Source organism: Mycteria americana, chromosome 1 (genome assembly GCF_035582795.1).
Source record: "Mycteria americana isolate JAX WOST 10 ecotype Jacksonville Zoo and Gardens chromosome 1, USCA_MyAme_1.0, whole genome shotgun sequence".
Classification (NCBI taxonomy): Eukaryota; Metazoa; Chordata; class Aves; order Ciconiiformes; family Ciconiidae; genus Mycteria; species Mycteria americana.
In genome coordinates, this window is record NC_134365.1 from 149,366,212 (window position 1) to 149,379,760 (window position 13,549).

The 13,549-nt window shown below is 37.7% G+C and overlaps 1 protein-coding gene across 1 annotated transcript in view; it reads left to right on the plus strand.

Annotated features, from left to right (window-relative positions):
- TMEM131 (transmembrane protein 131) overlaps positions 1 to 13,549 on the plus strand; it is a 111,947-nt gene that overhangs the window by 38,248 nt on the left and 60,150 nt on the right. The window contains exon 4 of the mRNA XM_075523705.1: positions 3,086 to 3,154. Within this exon, the coding sequence (XP_075379820.1) occupies positions 3,086 to 3,154 (69 nt within the window). The remainder of the gene's footprint in view (positions 1 to 3,085; positions 3,155 to 13,549) is intronic.

Here is a 13,549-nt window from a genome sequence, read left to right on the forward strand (position 1 = left end):
CTCTCAAGTCTCACTTTTAAAATCAAAATTCTTGTAGAAGGGAAAAAGTGTTGGGACCATCTTAAATCACTAGTCATTCCTGAAACTTCATAGGTTCAGATGACTCCTGGCCAATTCTTGGTCTGCTGGAGCTTGTTGGCAGATGTCAGTAGTCCTCTCTCATTGATGCACCTTTTCCTTTTCATGTTGTTCTTCTTGACTTTGAAAGTTAGAAAACTTGGAGGGGTAGGGAAAGAAAAATGTTTAAATTCTGATATAAGACCAGGAGCCATAGCTCTATGTGCATACAATAGTAATTAACTTAAACGTCATTATGCTGTAAAGTTGCCCTACCCATGGGTGTATCCAGCTGTCAGTGAGCAAGTGCCCAGCAGAGCAGACATTATCATCATTTTGTGAGTCTGCTGCAAGTTGACTCATGTTGAGCCTTTCAGTAGGCTAAGTTTGGGAATTCCAATATTACTTGTTCCCATTTGAATCTTCTTACAGTTATTACTTTTATTCTAATAGTTGGCATTCATTATAATGTAGCTGCCTTTACCAAACTTTAGCCATTTAAAAATTCTGTGTTGTCTAAATGGCTATCCAGGATAATATAGCTATGCAGTCTGAGAAAATGTTGCTTAAACTTTTCATGTATGTGGAGAATTGTGTATGTCCTGATTGTTCAAGTTAGGTCAAATTACTCTTGACTGTATTTTCAATGCATTTGAAATAAAGATCTTCATTATCTTCATTTTGTAAATACTATAAATATTTCTGATAACTTTTCCATAAAAGGAATAGATATGTCTTTTACCAATAATTAACCAATAAAAAAAGAGATGCTGGCTGACTGTTCAGAGTTTTGAAATTGGAAGAAATTGACAGAACTATTTTAAGAATCATTATTGAAGAGTAGTTTCTGTTTAGTGTTATCGTGACAATGGAGGTACATGAGCTTTTTGTCCTTTTCAGTTTAAAAATGCACTCTAAATGGTTTTTAAAATTGGACCATAAACTTTGAAAAGTGAGATGATTGCTTGAAGACTTATTATCAACGTGTTTTATCCTTTCAAAATGTCACTGCTAATATAATTTTCCAACTTTATTCTCTGATGTCCAGTGTCTCTGTAAACCTCATTTTGTTGAGCACTTGTTCAATGAGGTTTGATTTTGGCCCGAGAAGGTATATCCAAGCTCTCTCTTATTCAACAACTGTAATGAGTCACAGCAGCACTTAATAGTAGCAAGAATTATAATTTTCTGTAGATTTGAATACAGTTCTTCCTATTAGTGTGTCTTACACCTTCACTTCTGTTGTTTTGTGATCTGTATGTACACACATGTGTACACATCCATGTGCATGCACACACACGCACGCACACACACATATAAGTATACACTAAACCTGACTGTAGTATGCCTACTCTTGCCCCAATAGTGTTTTACTTCTATTATGTGGATAAAGCTATTTTTAACGACTAAGCTCTAAATAGTATTGAAGATGCTTTGACATCCAAACTTAGAGAGATGTAGATCGATCAGCATGAATAGATCTCCCTATTACACATATATTATACTTGAAGTGTGAAGATTCAGTTGTGGAGTACTAGAGTCATTGAGACATTGTATTTTTATAAGAAAAAGCTGTAGATTTGTTACACTGTTGTCGTTGCCGAGATCTGTGCTATTAGAGAATACAGTTAAGATTTCATACCTGTTCTTAAATTTTTATTCCTGTAAATAGCTTCTTTGTTGAAGTGGTTCTGGAGTATGGAAAGACATCTGAATTTGATCAATAATTAGTTTTCCTGGAAGTGTGCTGGATGGAATTAGATTGATTGAGTTCAAGGCCTCGGCTTTCATAAGGCGAGCCACATGTGCCTGTCTTGAGGGCATCTTCCACCTCCTGTCTTCTCCCTTTGTTGAGGCAGAACTGGGTGGTTCTGCTGCCCTGGCTGGGTTTGTGGAGCAGCTTTGCTTACCCAGGACATGTGGCTGCAGCTCTGTCTTTGGGCATCTAGGATTGATACAAAGTCAGAAAACAAGGATCTAAAACAAGAGTGCTATTTTAATATCAGTAACAAAAGCATTCAAAGGAAAAAGAAAGCCATTGGTCTTGAGCCATTCAGGAGCCATTGATCTTGAGCCATTCTTTAGCCTTTCCTGTTTATTTCTTTTACATTATTGTGTCCCTGTTTTATGGTTTATTGTATGAATATAATTTTTACTCAGCCCAAAATAAAGTGTTACTGAATTAGAGATACTTAAGTGTGGTCACAATCACATCATTCTGAATAAGAAAATGTTTCAGTCAATGAAACTGGGTTTTTTTGTTGTTGTTTTTTTGGGGTTTTTTTGGGGGGGGGGTGTTTTTTTTTTGTAACTTATGTTGTGGGTTATTGATTGTGCTCTATATAACTGTACTGGTAAAATAAGCAGTAGTAGAGAATGTTTCCAGATACTTTGTTGTCTTCACTGCTGGATTGTTTGAGTGGTATTTAAGTTTTAGTCTTCACCTACTAGCATTCTCCTAAAGAGTTCCCAGTGGGAGGTTAGTATGGGCAAAGCTAAGGAATGTTTCTAGAGCAGAGTAGCTGTCTTTTGGAGATTATGAGTTTTTAACAGTATAGACATGGGCTGTTTTCTCCCATGTGGCCTCAGTACCATCAAATGGGTCCAAGATTGTTTAAGTACTAGTATAGATGTAGCTAGAGAAGCTCATGATGTGTATGTAAATTACTGTTATACATTGAGGAAGATGTTTGGATATTGCTATGAAAGATGATATAAACCTATTTACCTTACTGTTTCACTTAGCCATCACTGTATAGAGGAAAATTAACACTTCAATTATGTCCATTTCCAAGATATGTACTCTTGCATAATCTTTCTTGGAGACACCACATAATCATGTTAAGTGGCTGCTAAAATTATGGTATCCTGACTGGACAAGTTTGTCAGGCGGTCTCTTCTTTTGAATTAGTTGCTCTATTATTAGTATTAATGAATGTTTTGCTAAGAAAGGGCAATTTGAGGTGGGAAGGGAGCAAAAATGTATCATTTAACAATACCTTTTACAGCATTTTAATTTCTCTTGCAGTGTATCCCTATATCGGGGAAATTGCCGACCTCTCCGGTTTGAGCCACCAATGCTGGATTTCCATGAACAGTAAGTTGAAAAGTCTTTTGATCTGTTTAGTTAGACAAATAGAAAAAAGCATCTCAAGAGCATTTAAAACTGATGGAGAAGGTTATATACATAAATTGCATTGATAGATTGTTCCTAAGTGCAGTTGAACAAGTATCCCTACTCGTTCCAGAGAGCTGGTGTACTCAGTCCTAAATAGCATGTAGCGACCTGTCAGCTGCCATGGTTTGGGTAGTGTATGTACTTGTACTTACTTTTTAGGTACTTGTACAGCTGCTCGGCAGAGTGGAAACAGTTTTAAGTCTAGAACTTAATGAACTGAGGTGAGATTACCTTTCTGGTTGTACATAACCCATGTCAGAGACCAACTGCTCTAGCATGTCCATTTTACTATTGCTTTGGTGGCAAAAAACCTTTGTCAGTGGATTTGCAGTTACTAGAACAGTAATGTAGAGTTGTGAAAATATAGCCTCAAGGAGAACAAGCGTCCAAGTGTCCAGGAATCTAGCTCCATGTTCCACCTTGCAGCTGGTTGCTGTTTCAGTTCTCAATTGCTGAATGTAATGGTTTACAGCAAATGTATTTGTGACTTCTCTAAAAGATAAAAGAAAGGGAGGAGGAAGTTTAACAATTTCAACAAAGTACCTGTTTGTAATCAGTTCCTCTGAGAACTACTTCTGTCTTTTAACTTTTCTTACCAGTAACTGGTTACTGTGTGTAGGTAGCTACAATCATTCTTCTTGCCAGCAGTCAAAATCAGTTCTGGAGTTGGTGTACATGGATGCAGCCTCTGTGCATGATTGGTACTTTGACACAATGCAGTGAGGACATTTCAAACATTTTGTTAACAGTTCAACCTAGAAGAAAGAAAACAGCCCAGGTGTGCCTTAGCGCAGTATTGCTTTCCCCATCCTCAGCCAGCACTGCTGCTGGATGAAAGGCTGCTTTATTTACAGATAAGCCATGGATTATTAATATAGTACCCCTTGTCTGTAGGAAAGATGATTGTACAGTGTCGTGACTACAGAGATGTGCAAGGAAGCTCCTGTGTAGTGACATGGTGTATACTTCTGTGTTTCTGAAAGAAGAGAGGCTGTAACTGTATATTGTTTGCACAGAGTAGTTTTCCAGAAATAACATTTATATAAAAAAAAAAAAATGTAATCCCACTAAATAGCAAAGCTATATGAAAATGCCTCATTTTACAGAATTTATTTGTGCTCAGTCTAACAAAATTGTAACTTTTACTTTTGAGTAAAGACATAATAAATCACTCTGTCTGCTCTTCCTTTTTCCTTCAAAATTTCCAAATCTCTAGCTTTTGATGTTGTGTGTATTTTTTGTAATGTCAGTAACTGGTCCTAGGTAAGAGGATATTGAGCTTCTAAATTGAATAGTAAAATACCTAGTCGTAGGCCCTGCTTTACTGCATCTCTGCTATAACAAAAGTTAGGTTATAGTTAACAAATTATACTGGTGAGTGCAGTACAAACTCAAACTTGTAGAACAGTTTGCTCCTTGTTAAAGTTACTGTAAGCTTACCTACTGATTTGGTTTTAAGTTATTTTCTCTTAAAATTGTAAGAGTTTTCAGTTCATAATAATTACAGAATTTGACATTTGAAATGTGTTTTACATGCCTTTTTCTAGTATGAATAAAGTGTTTTGTTGATGTGCTCTGAAATACCTTGCTTTTAAAGGTCATCTATAGTTTGCATGCTCATCTGAAGAAAGCTATATGTGCTTCTTTGCTTTGTGGATTTCCAAAGATGCCTTTTTTTGTGTGTTTGTTAAAAATAGATCCCAGACAGTATCATAAATACTTTAAGCTGTTCTTCATTATATTTTGGCTTTTTATGTAAGCTGTTCTTGTGGTGCTGAAAGTGTTGAAGAAATAGTGTAGACCTAGTACGCTGTTAAAGTAGTGCAAATCTCTTACTTAGGAAGGGCTCTGTACAATAAATGCAGAACTGCACTGGGGGATCGCTGCCTTCTATCAGTTGAAATAGGGAACCTGTGTGTTAGATCTTGGTTCATGATGTATTCCGTTTATTTTTTTCTAACAGTATATGATAATTAATTTATCTGTTGTAGTTTAGGTCATAATCTTGGGCAGAAATCATCTTCTGATTTATTAAAACTTTAGTAAGATGTCAAAAACAGTTTTAGAAAAGGTTTAGATATGGAGCCTCAAAGTTCAGTTTAAAATCTGTACTTAGGCATTTAAATAAAAGGGAACCAACTCTGAGAAATGCTGAGTAACTCAACCTTATGGTGGGAACAAGCTGCAGGTGCCAAGCACCTTGGAAGTCAAATAATGCAGACTTAAGCTTTTGGTTTTTTTGCCTTTTAAAATAGACAGGGTTTTCACATTCTAATTCTGGCTTTTCTTCCTTTGTTAATAATGGATTTTAGGAAAGGCAAGAAATGCATATTTAGTTTCTGAATAAGTATTGTACCTAAACAGTGTTTTGTTAACAGGTAGCATGTAGCATTTAGTAGAGCAAGCTTGTTCAAAGTTCATGTTTATGCTGAGCTGTCAACATGTGTCATTCCTAGGCTAAAGAAAGTTGCAATATTTAATTTCAGTTGTAAGCTAACCCATTCTTCCTGTGAGATTTTTGGTCTACTGAGGGTGTGCGCGTTTAATCAGATGTTTCAAAAACATGCCAACTTGAGCAGGGATAGTATTTATTAAAAGTTATTTTATCTAGGGATCTCAGAAAATAAAAATCAGTATTAAGTTGATAAATAAGTGCTGCAGGCGCACTCCCTGTGTTCCATCTGGAGATGAGATTACAATGGCCTTATACTTCTGTTTTATAACAGTTGGGGGGTTTTTTAATGCTGTTTTAATGTAAAATAAACACTACCATATTCTACCACTTTGAGGGCAGTCCAGGTAATCTCACATTTATCAAAGGAAATGTATGCTGTATGTTAGGATATGCAAATCTTTAGCTCACTTGAAGAGATCCCAAATGTTCTCTGTATACATTAAGCCTCTGGGAATGGGGTGGAACTGAGACAGGTTCTCCTATATCACTGCTCCAGGAGACTGCTTGGACTAAGTGGAATACTCATTTGGTTATTTAATGTGAAAGCCTCCTGCTTGTCTTTCTGAAGCAACACCAGTCTTCCTCTGGAACAAATTCTGCAATGTGTTGGATATCGGAGATTTGGGGCTTTAAAGAAAACAAACAAGCAGAAAACCTCCACCCAAACCCAACTCCAGAACAGGCTGCCTTTATTCTTAACTGCGTTCTGTTCCTTGTGATCTCTCTTTTAATCTGTTACTCTCCCCTGTTGTTAAATGGGAATGGAATAATTGAGGTGTTCTGACATACAAACAGTAACCATTATGTTGTCTTCCATAGCTTTGGGAATTGGTTGCTCAGAGGCTATTTTGGCAGAACAGTCATTACCTACATGGCTTTCTGTGTTTGAGACAAGTCTTCATATTAGAGCCCTTGCAGGTGGCCCATCTGGGTGAAGACTGAAGAATACTGTTGCAGGGCAGTTTATATTTGGTTCTTGCACCTGCTTTGTGGGAGAACTTGAATCTTCATAGATCTTGATACATTGCCTTCGTCTGTGTTAATTCAACTCTGACTATATCAAAAGTAAAGTTTGTAACTTCTTCAAAATTAAATTTTTGGTGTAAGTGACTTTTGGTAATGGAGCACTTGGGTATTGAGTATTTTAGGATACTAACACAACATAAACTAGAGCTGCTTACCATCAAAATTTTAAAATGTGGAATTATTTTAAAGATGAAGTTGACATCTTACCCCTGCTTTATAGAAATGACTGGTAATGTATGAAATGATACTTCTAGCAAAAGTAATATTTTAATCCTTGATCAATGTACGCTTCTGTGGTGAATGGAAGTTATTGCTTCACTCAATTTAAGCAAGCTCCCATTCTCTAGACAAAGTTTTCTTGTGTGTAGGACAGCATTCTGAAAAATCTGTCTTTTGGTTTTCTGTTGATAAACAATCTCGGTTTGCATTTCCTTTGAAATGTTTTCCTTAGGGGATTTTTGTAATGTTTTCATGTTTCTTGTTTGTGAGCTCTAGTATTTGGCAGGATATTCTATGAAAGCTTGAGCTGGCCTTGAAAGCAATTGCTTGGTAATGTTCAAATATTTGAGACCTTTTTGCAGGTCTTGAGACCTTATGTTACTTGAAGTAATACGAGAGGATGGGAAGTTTAGCAAATTGGTCTGTTTTCTCCAAGAACTCTTAACATCTTCACAATAAATAGCGGAGACTTTTAGCAATGAGAGTTTATCCAAATCGCTAGTTTTCTTACATTTTAAACAAGTATGTTTACAAATGGTGAAAGGACATGTAAAGTACCTATAATCTGCAGCCAAATGTTTACACAGTACATTCGATACACTCCTAATGTGTGAGAGTTTGAGATTGTTGGAATTTTTAAAAAAAAGTTGCAAAATGAAATTTTAATTTCCCTTTGACTTTGTTAAATATAAGAAACTGTTGACAGTAAACTGACATTTAGTCCAGATCTACCTCTGTTTTTGTTCGTGTGTCATGCTAGACTGCAAAATGCTGCCAAAGCAAATAATTATTTATTACACTTTTAAATTCATTCAAATCACAGTTGGTGACGTGATTGGGTAAGACTCTACTACTGGTGTTTTGTATATGGCGTTTTGCTAACTGGAAAAAGTATGATTTGTTGTATGGGATCCAAATTAGATTCCTAAGATAAAATGGGGCATTTGCTCTGTTTAGTATGTTACATGGTGTCCTGGTTTCAGTTGAGATAGAGTTAATTTTCTTTACAGTGGCTGGTATGGGGCTATGTTTTGGATTTGTGCTGAAGACAGTGTTGATAATACAGAGATGTTTTAGTTGTTGCTGTACTAGTCAAGGACTTTTCAGCTTCCCGTGCTCTGCCAGGTGCAGAAGAAGCTGGGAGGGGACACAGCCAGGATAGTTGATCCAAACTGACCAAAGGGCTATTCCATACGACATGACATCATGCTCAGCATATACAGCTGGGGAAGAAGAAGGAAGGGGGACATTTGGAGTGATGGCGTTTGTCTTCCCCAGTAACCATTACGCGTGATGGAGCCCTGCTTTCCTGGAGACAGCTGAACACCTGCCTGACCCTGGGAAGTAGTGAATTAATTCCTTGCTTTGCTTTGCTTGCGTGCGCGGCTTTTGCTTTACCTATTAAACTGCCTTTATCTCAACCCTCAAGTTTTCTTACTTTTGCTCTTCCGAGTCTCTCCCCCATCCCACCGAGGGGGAGTGAGCGAGCGGCTGCGTGGTGCTTAGTTGCCGGCTGGGGCTAAACCACGACACATGGACACTATCTTTTTGTCAAGTGTAATATGAAAGAACTTTCTTGATTTGTTAAAAGCCAGTGAAATCTGGAAGCTGAGAAACAATTGGTCTATAGGCTAGTACATATACAAAACCAAAACCCTTCTGTTTTCTTTTGCTTTTCTGAGTTAGAGACACATTTGCATTCTCAAACTTATGTGCCTCAGTTACTCTTAACTTCAGTTAAAGAAGCAACTTGCCTGTGTCACTCAACCAGCGAGGGATACGGTTTCATGTGAAATGGGAAGAATCTCTAGTCACTAATTCTTTAGTCTCGTACATCATGCAGGCTTCCTTCACGTAAGGAACTAGCATTTTCTTCAGAATGGGGTACAAAAGGCATTCCCTTTCAGTCTCTAGAGGTAACCTTGTGTGGTGGTTTATGATAAAAAATTGTAACGAAATGGGAGAGAGAGAGAGAGAAGAGCAAAAAGCAAAATCCAGGGAAAAACAAAAACCCAAGTGATGTGACTGCTCACCACCTGCCGACCGATGCCCAGCCAGTCCCTGAGCAGCGATCGCTGCCCCCAGCCAACTCCCCCCAGTTTCTATACTGAGCATGACGTCATATGGTATGGAATAGCCCTTTGGCCAGTTGGGGTCAGCTGTCCTGGCTGTGCCCCCTCCCAGCTTCTTGTGCACCTGGCAGAGCATGGGAACCTGAAAAGTCCTTGGCTAGTGTAAACATTACTTAACACACTGATGTTTTAGTTGTTGCTATCAACATTATTCTCCTACTAAATCCAAAACACAGCACTGTATTAGCTACTAGGAAAAAAATTAACTCTATCCCAGCCAAAACTAGGACACCTTGTAAGACCAGCTTGTTTCATTTCATTAAAAGTAGCTGAATACATAAGTCAACACCCAAGTTCTTATTGTTGGAGCTCACTCTCTCTTATCTTCTGACTGGAGAACCATTTGCATTGGTTCAGGAAGTTCCCAAGCTGCATATATTTAGAAGCTAGGAGAGTTTTCTGGGCGCCTGATTTTGTGTGCTTTCCACATTATTACACTGTTGCCTTCTAGGCATCTGCTATTCACCCCTGTCTGACACAGGATACTGATATAACCCATGGGAAACTTTTGATGTGCTGTGCCACAACTGGTCTTATAATTCTTTCAGCAGTTGCCAAAGATGCTAAAAGAAAAAAATACTTAGGGGAAAACGTGTTTGTTAAACTCTCAAATTCATGAGGAACTTACCTGAATTAAATCTGGAGTATATTTATCTATATTCGCAGCATTCCAAAATCTAAGTGGGAAGCTTTTGGTTGACTTCAGTTCTTTCTCCAGTCTCATTAGAAAGAATAGGAGATGGAAGAGGAAGAATGTATCTGCTGAATTTATATCCTTTGCTTTTCAGTAGTAGATTTGTATCAGTTTTCATGAATCAAGCGAGCATTTTACAGGGGTGTCTAAACTATATGCAGTAAGAAAAAAATATAACTACTCTTTTAAAAGGGCATTTTCTCAATCCATATTTGCGTCACAGTGAGTAGCTAGATATTTTTGCAAGTTAAGTTTGAGCCAATAAGTCGAGGACTCATCCCCCCAGCTCTTTGCAGGAGCTAGTTTCCTTTGTTAAAAGAATCTATCTCTTGATCCTTATAGCAGCAATGAATTCCATTACAAGGATGTACTTACAATACACTGCAGATACTAACTCAGACTTTGGAAAGAGTTGAGTAAAGAACGTGAACAGAGGCTTCTTCACCCATTTGAACAGGCACCTCACCCTTGTTAATTACCATCTTCTCATCTAGGTTGTGGTATCTGTTTTTTATCAGTGTAGGTGGACCCAGCATTATGCAGGGACAAAAGATCGGGAGCAAAATCTTACGTGCTTTGACAGTTCATGTTTGCCTGAAGGTATGTGTCTGTACCAGCTTCTTGCAATGAAAAGTGCTAGCTGTGACTGCTCCAGGAAATTCTGTTGTAAAATTTGGCACCAGGTAACACTATGCTTGTGCAGATCATTGCGGCTTGATAATCTGCAGCCTGGAGTGCATCCCTTATGTGATTGGGATGTAGGTTCATTAAAGGTGTCTGGTGCACACTGCTTTACCTGGATTTTACCATGTCTGATGGCAGAAAAGACAAGTGAGGTTTGTCCTATTTATGTAGATTTGGCTAACATCAAGTGTAAAGACTAGAAGGAAAGCTGTATCTGAGCAAAACATAAGCAAAACATGGACTCATTTTTTCAAAATCAGAATGGTCAACAAAATAGTAAAATAAAATATAGTCTTAGCAACAGAATTCCTTTTTAGTGACTTCTGCCTTTATCACCTATAATTATGCTGTGGTGGTTTAGCCTGGAATTTGAAGTTAGTGAACTGTGATGTCTGTCATGGCTGCTTCCTTACTAGTTGTTTTTATAGGCTTTAGCCTCTCAAATATACTGTCTTATATTCCCCTCTTTTCAGAACTGGAAAGCATGAAGGTCTTAAAAGATTGTTAATATTTGAAACATTTCTGGGGATAATGAGTTTACTTCCAGACTACCTTTCTGACGGGAACAGGCTGGCACTTCAGTATTACTGGTTCATTCAACATAGTTTTCTTGGCTTTGTAGTGTTTCACACGTTATGCATCATAAAAAGTGTCACTTAAGTCAACATCTTAGGGTTTCAGTACACAGCTGGTTCTCTGTAGAGACCACAAGTGATACACTAGTCATGTTGTTTGCTCACATGTAATTTAAGCTCACATGTCGTTTAAGCTCACAGTGCTTAAAATCTACCTCGTCTTCTCTCGCTTCCTGCTGTTGTGGTTGGTGGCAACTGTTCTGCTTGATTTCTTGGTTTTGGCTTTTAAGCCCCTCGTATGAAGACTGGTTGGAGTGCATTGTCATAGAGGAGGAGGATAGTTTCCCCTTCTTGGGGAGCTACTGAAAATGCTCTGGGGAAAAGAAGTATCCAGAAACTGCACTGTGGCAAGCAAAAGAGTTGCAACAAGGTGCTGGGAGCATGTCTTCCACTGAGGAGAATGCGAAATTGCAGTGAGAACTAGGGAACAGACAGCTGATCCTCAGGAGAGACTGAAAGAACTTCCTGCAGTGTTGGAGGAGTTGGACTACTGTTTCTTTGGTTGGGGTTTTTTTTTTTTTTTTGTGCTGGTAGAATCAGAGAGTACTTGTTTAAGGCATGACCACTTTCTCTAAACAATGAATTCACTGTGAAATTGCTGACTGTTACAGTAGCTTGTTGTGCCTTTCACAGTTACCAAGCAGATAAAATACTCAAGCCTGTCTGTACTGATGTCAGTGAAGGAGTGTTTGAAGCAGTGGGTTCAGAATTCAGGGGGTGCTGGGTAACTCCGTATCAGCAGATGCGTTTCTCAGTTGTGCTTTGTGGGTGGGTGTTTTGGGGTTTTTTTGCTGGGGGTGGGGTAGAGATGGGGAACTTTGGAGGGCTGGCTCTCATTCAGATTCCTCTGGTCTGGTAAGTTTTTCCCTAGCAAACAGAGAACAGGTGTATAGGTTTACTGTTTGATTCCATTGATCAACACTGTAGCAGTTACAGCAGTTAATGCAAAACATCACAGCTGATAAACCATTTCCCTTTCTAATATCCCCATGTATACTGGCAACAGATACGAATACTTTTATGTTACAGCTTAACCTGGATGTTAGGTTTTGTATGGGTTTTAAAAGGTGAGGAGAGAAATTGTTGTCTTCATTACTAGTTAAGTTAGAGAAGTCAAAATGAGTTTTGTTTTTGTTTTTTTTTTTTTTTTTTTTACAATGAAAGAAGGATCAAGAACAAGTGTTTGCTGACGGAGACATGAAATTAAGAGGACTCAGCAAGCAAAGCAAAGAGATTTACAGTAGTAGAGTGCAGATATATTCTACTGTTAGTGGTGATGCAGTTTATTGAAGGCTAATAATTGTGTCTTTGAATTAATATCATGGTCTTTAGCATCTATCTGTTCAGCCTATGTTTCATAAGTAGGAGGTTCTATACCGCAATCACTTTGTGAATTGTAGTATAGTTTGATTACTGTCACTAAATCCTCTATTCCATGCAACCTTTAATTTACAGCAAACTTACATAGCTCTATCTATTGAGACACCCACCCCAGCCCCTGGTTTGAAAAACTGCAACTACAATAGCGCTTATTAATTTGGCCTGTTGAAGTTAACTGAGGATGGCAGAACAACTGCCTGTTATTGGTCATCATCACTTCAGGTACTACAGATAGTAATTCTTATCAAAAGTTTTGTGGTCCTTGCAACATTTGGAGCAGGTGACATGGGAGGGAGTGCGACATGGAATATGTGTAACCTGAAAGTTAAGAGTTAACTATTTTGAATTCCAAAATTTAGTCTGGAGCAAATTGTAATCTACACACTTTATTAGTACTCTGGTGCCGATGCTTAACACGTATGTGTTAAAAGGCATGAAGAAAATTCTGAAGAAATACCAAAGTCTGAAAAATAATCGCTGAAACTGAAGCATTTATTGTCACATCAGCTGTTGTAAGCAAAAAGGAACAAGTCTAAAGCTTGCGTGGAATAAATTGTTAGCATGTCTTGTTACTGAAGTGTGCTGTTGTTCAACTATTTGACTTCTGTGTTTTAGACTTCTTAAATTCTAGAATTTATCTCTTATTTCTTATTTTTTTCCTTAAGGAATGACTTCAAATGCAATATACAAATAAAATAGTTGTTGCTGCACATGTCTGTGTACTTAATTCTGTAGAGCATATTATGAAATATAATACTAGAAAAATTCTGGGTTCTGGGTAAGACTACTTACAATCTATCAGGAAAAAAATCGTGCTTAGACTTTTGTCTAGGGTGTGCTCTATTTATTTTAAGTTGCTGTATGCAACCTTACTTAAGATAATTATTTAGAGGTTCTAGCACAGGAATAGAAAACTTTGCCTCTTCTGATTCTGAAGTAAAAACCTGAAAAATAGAATTTCATTTTGGATAGGTGTCATTTTAGAGGATGATACAATGTTAGGTAAGCCTTCAGGAAAAGTAATCAATAAAAGAATGGAAAAGACGTTAACTAAGTAATTCCTCAAGGTAGAATTTACATATGTTACAT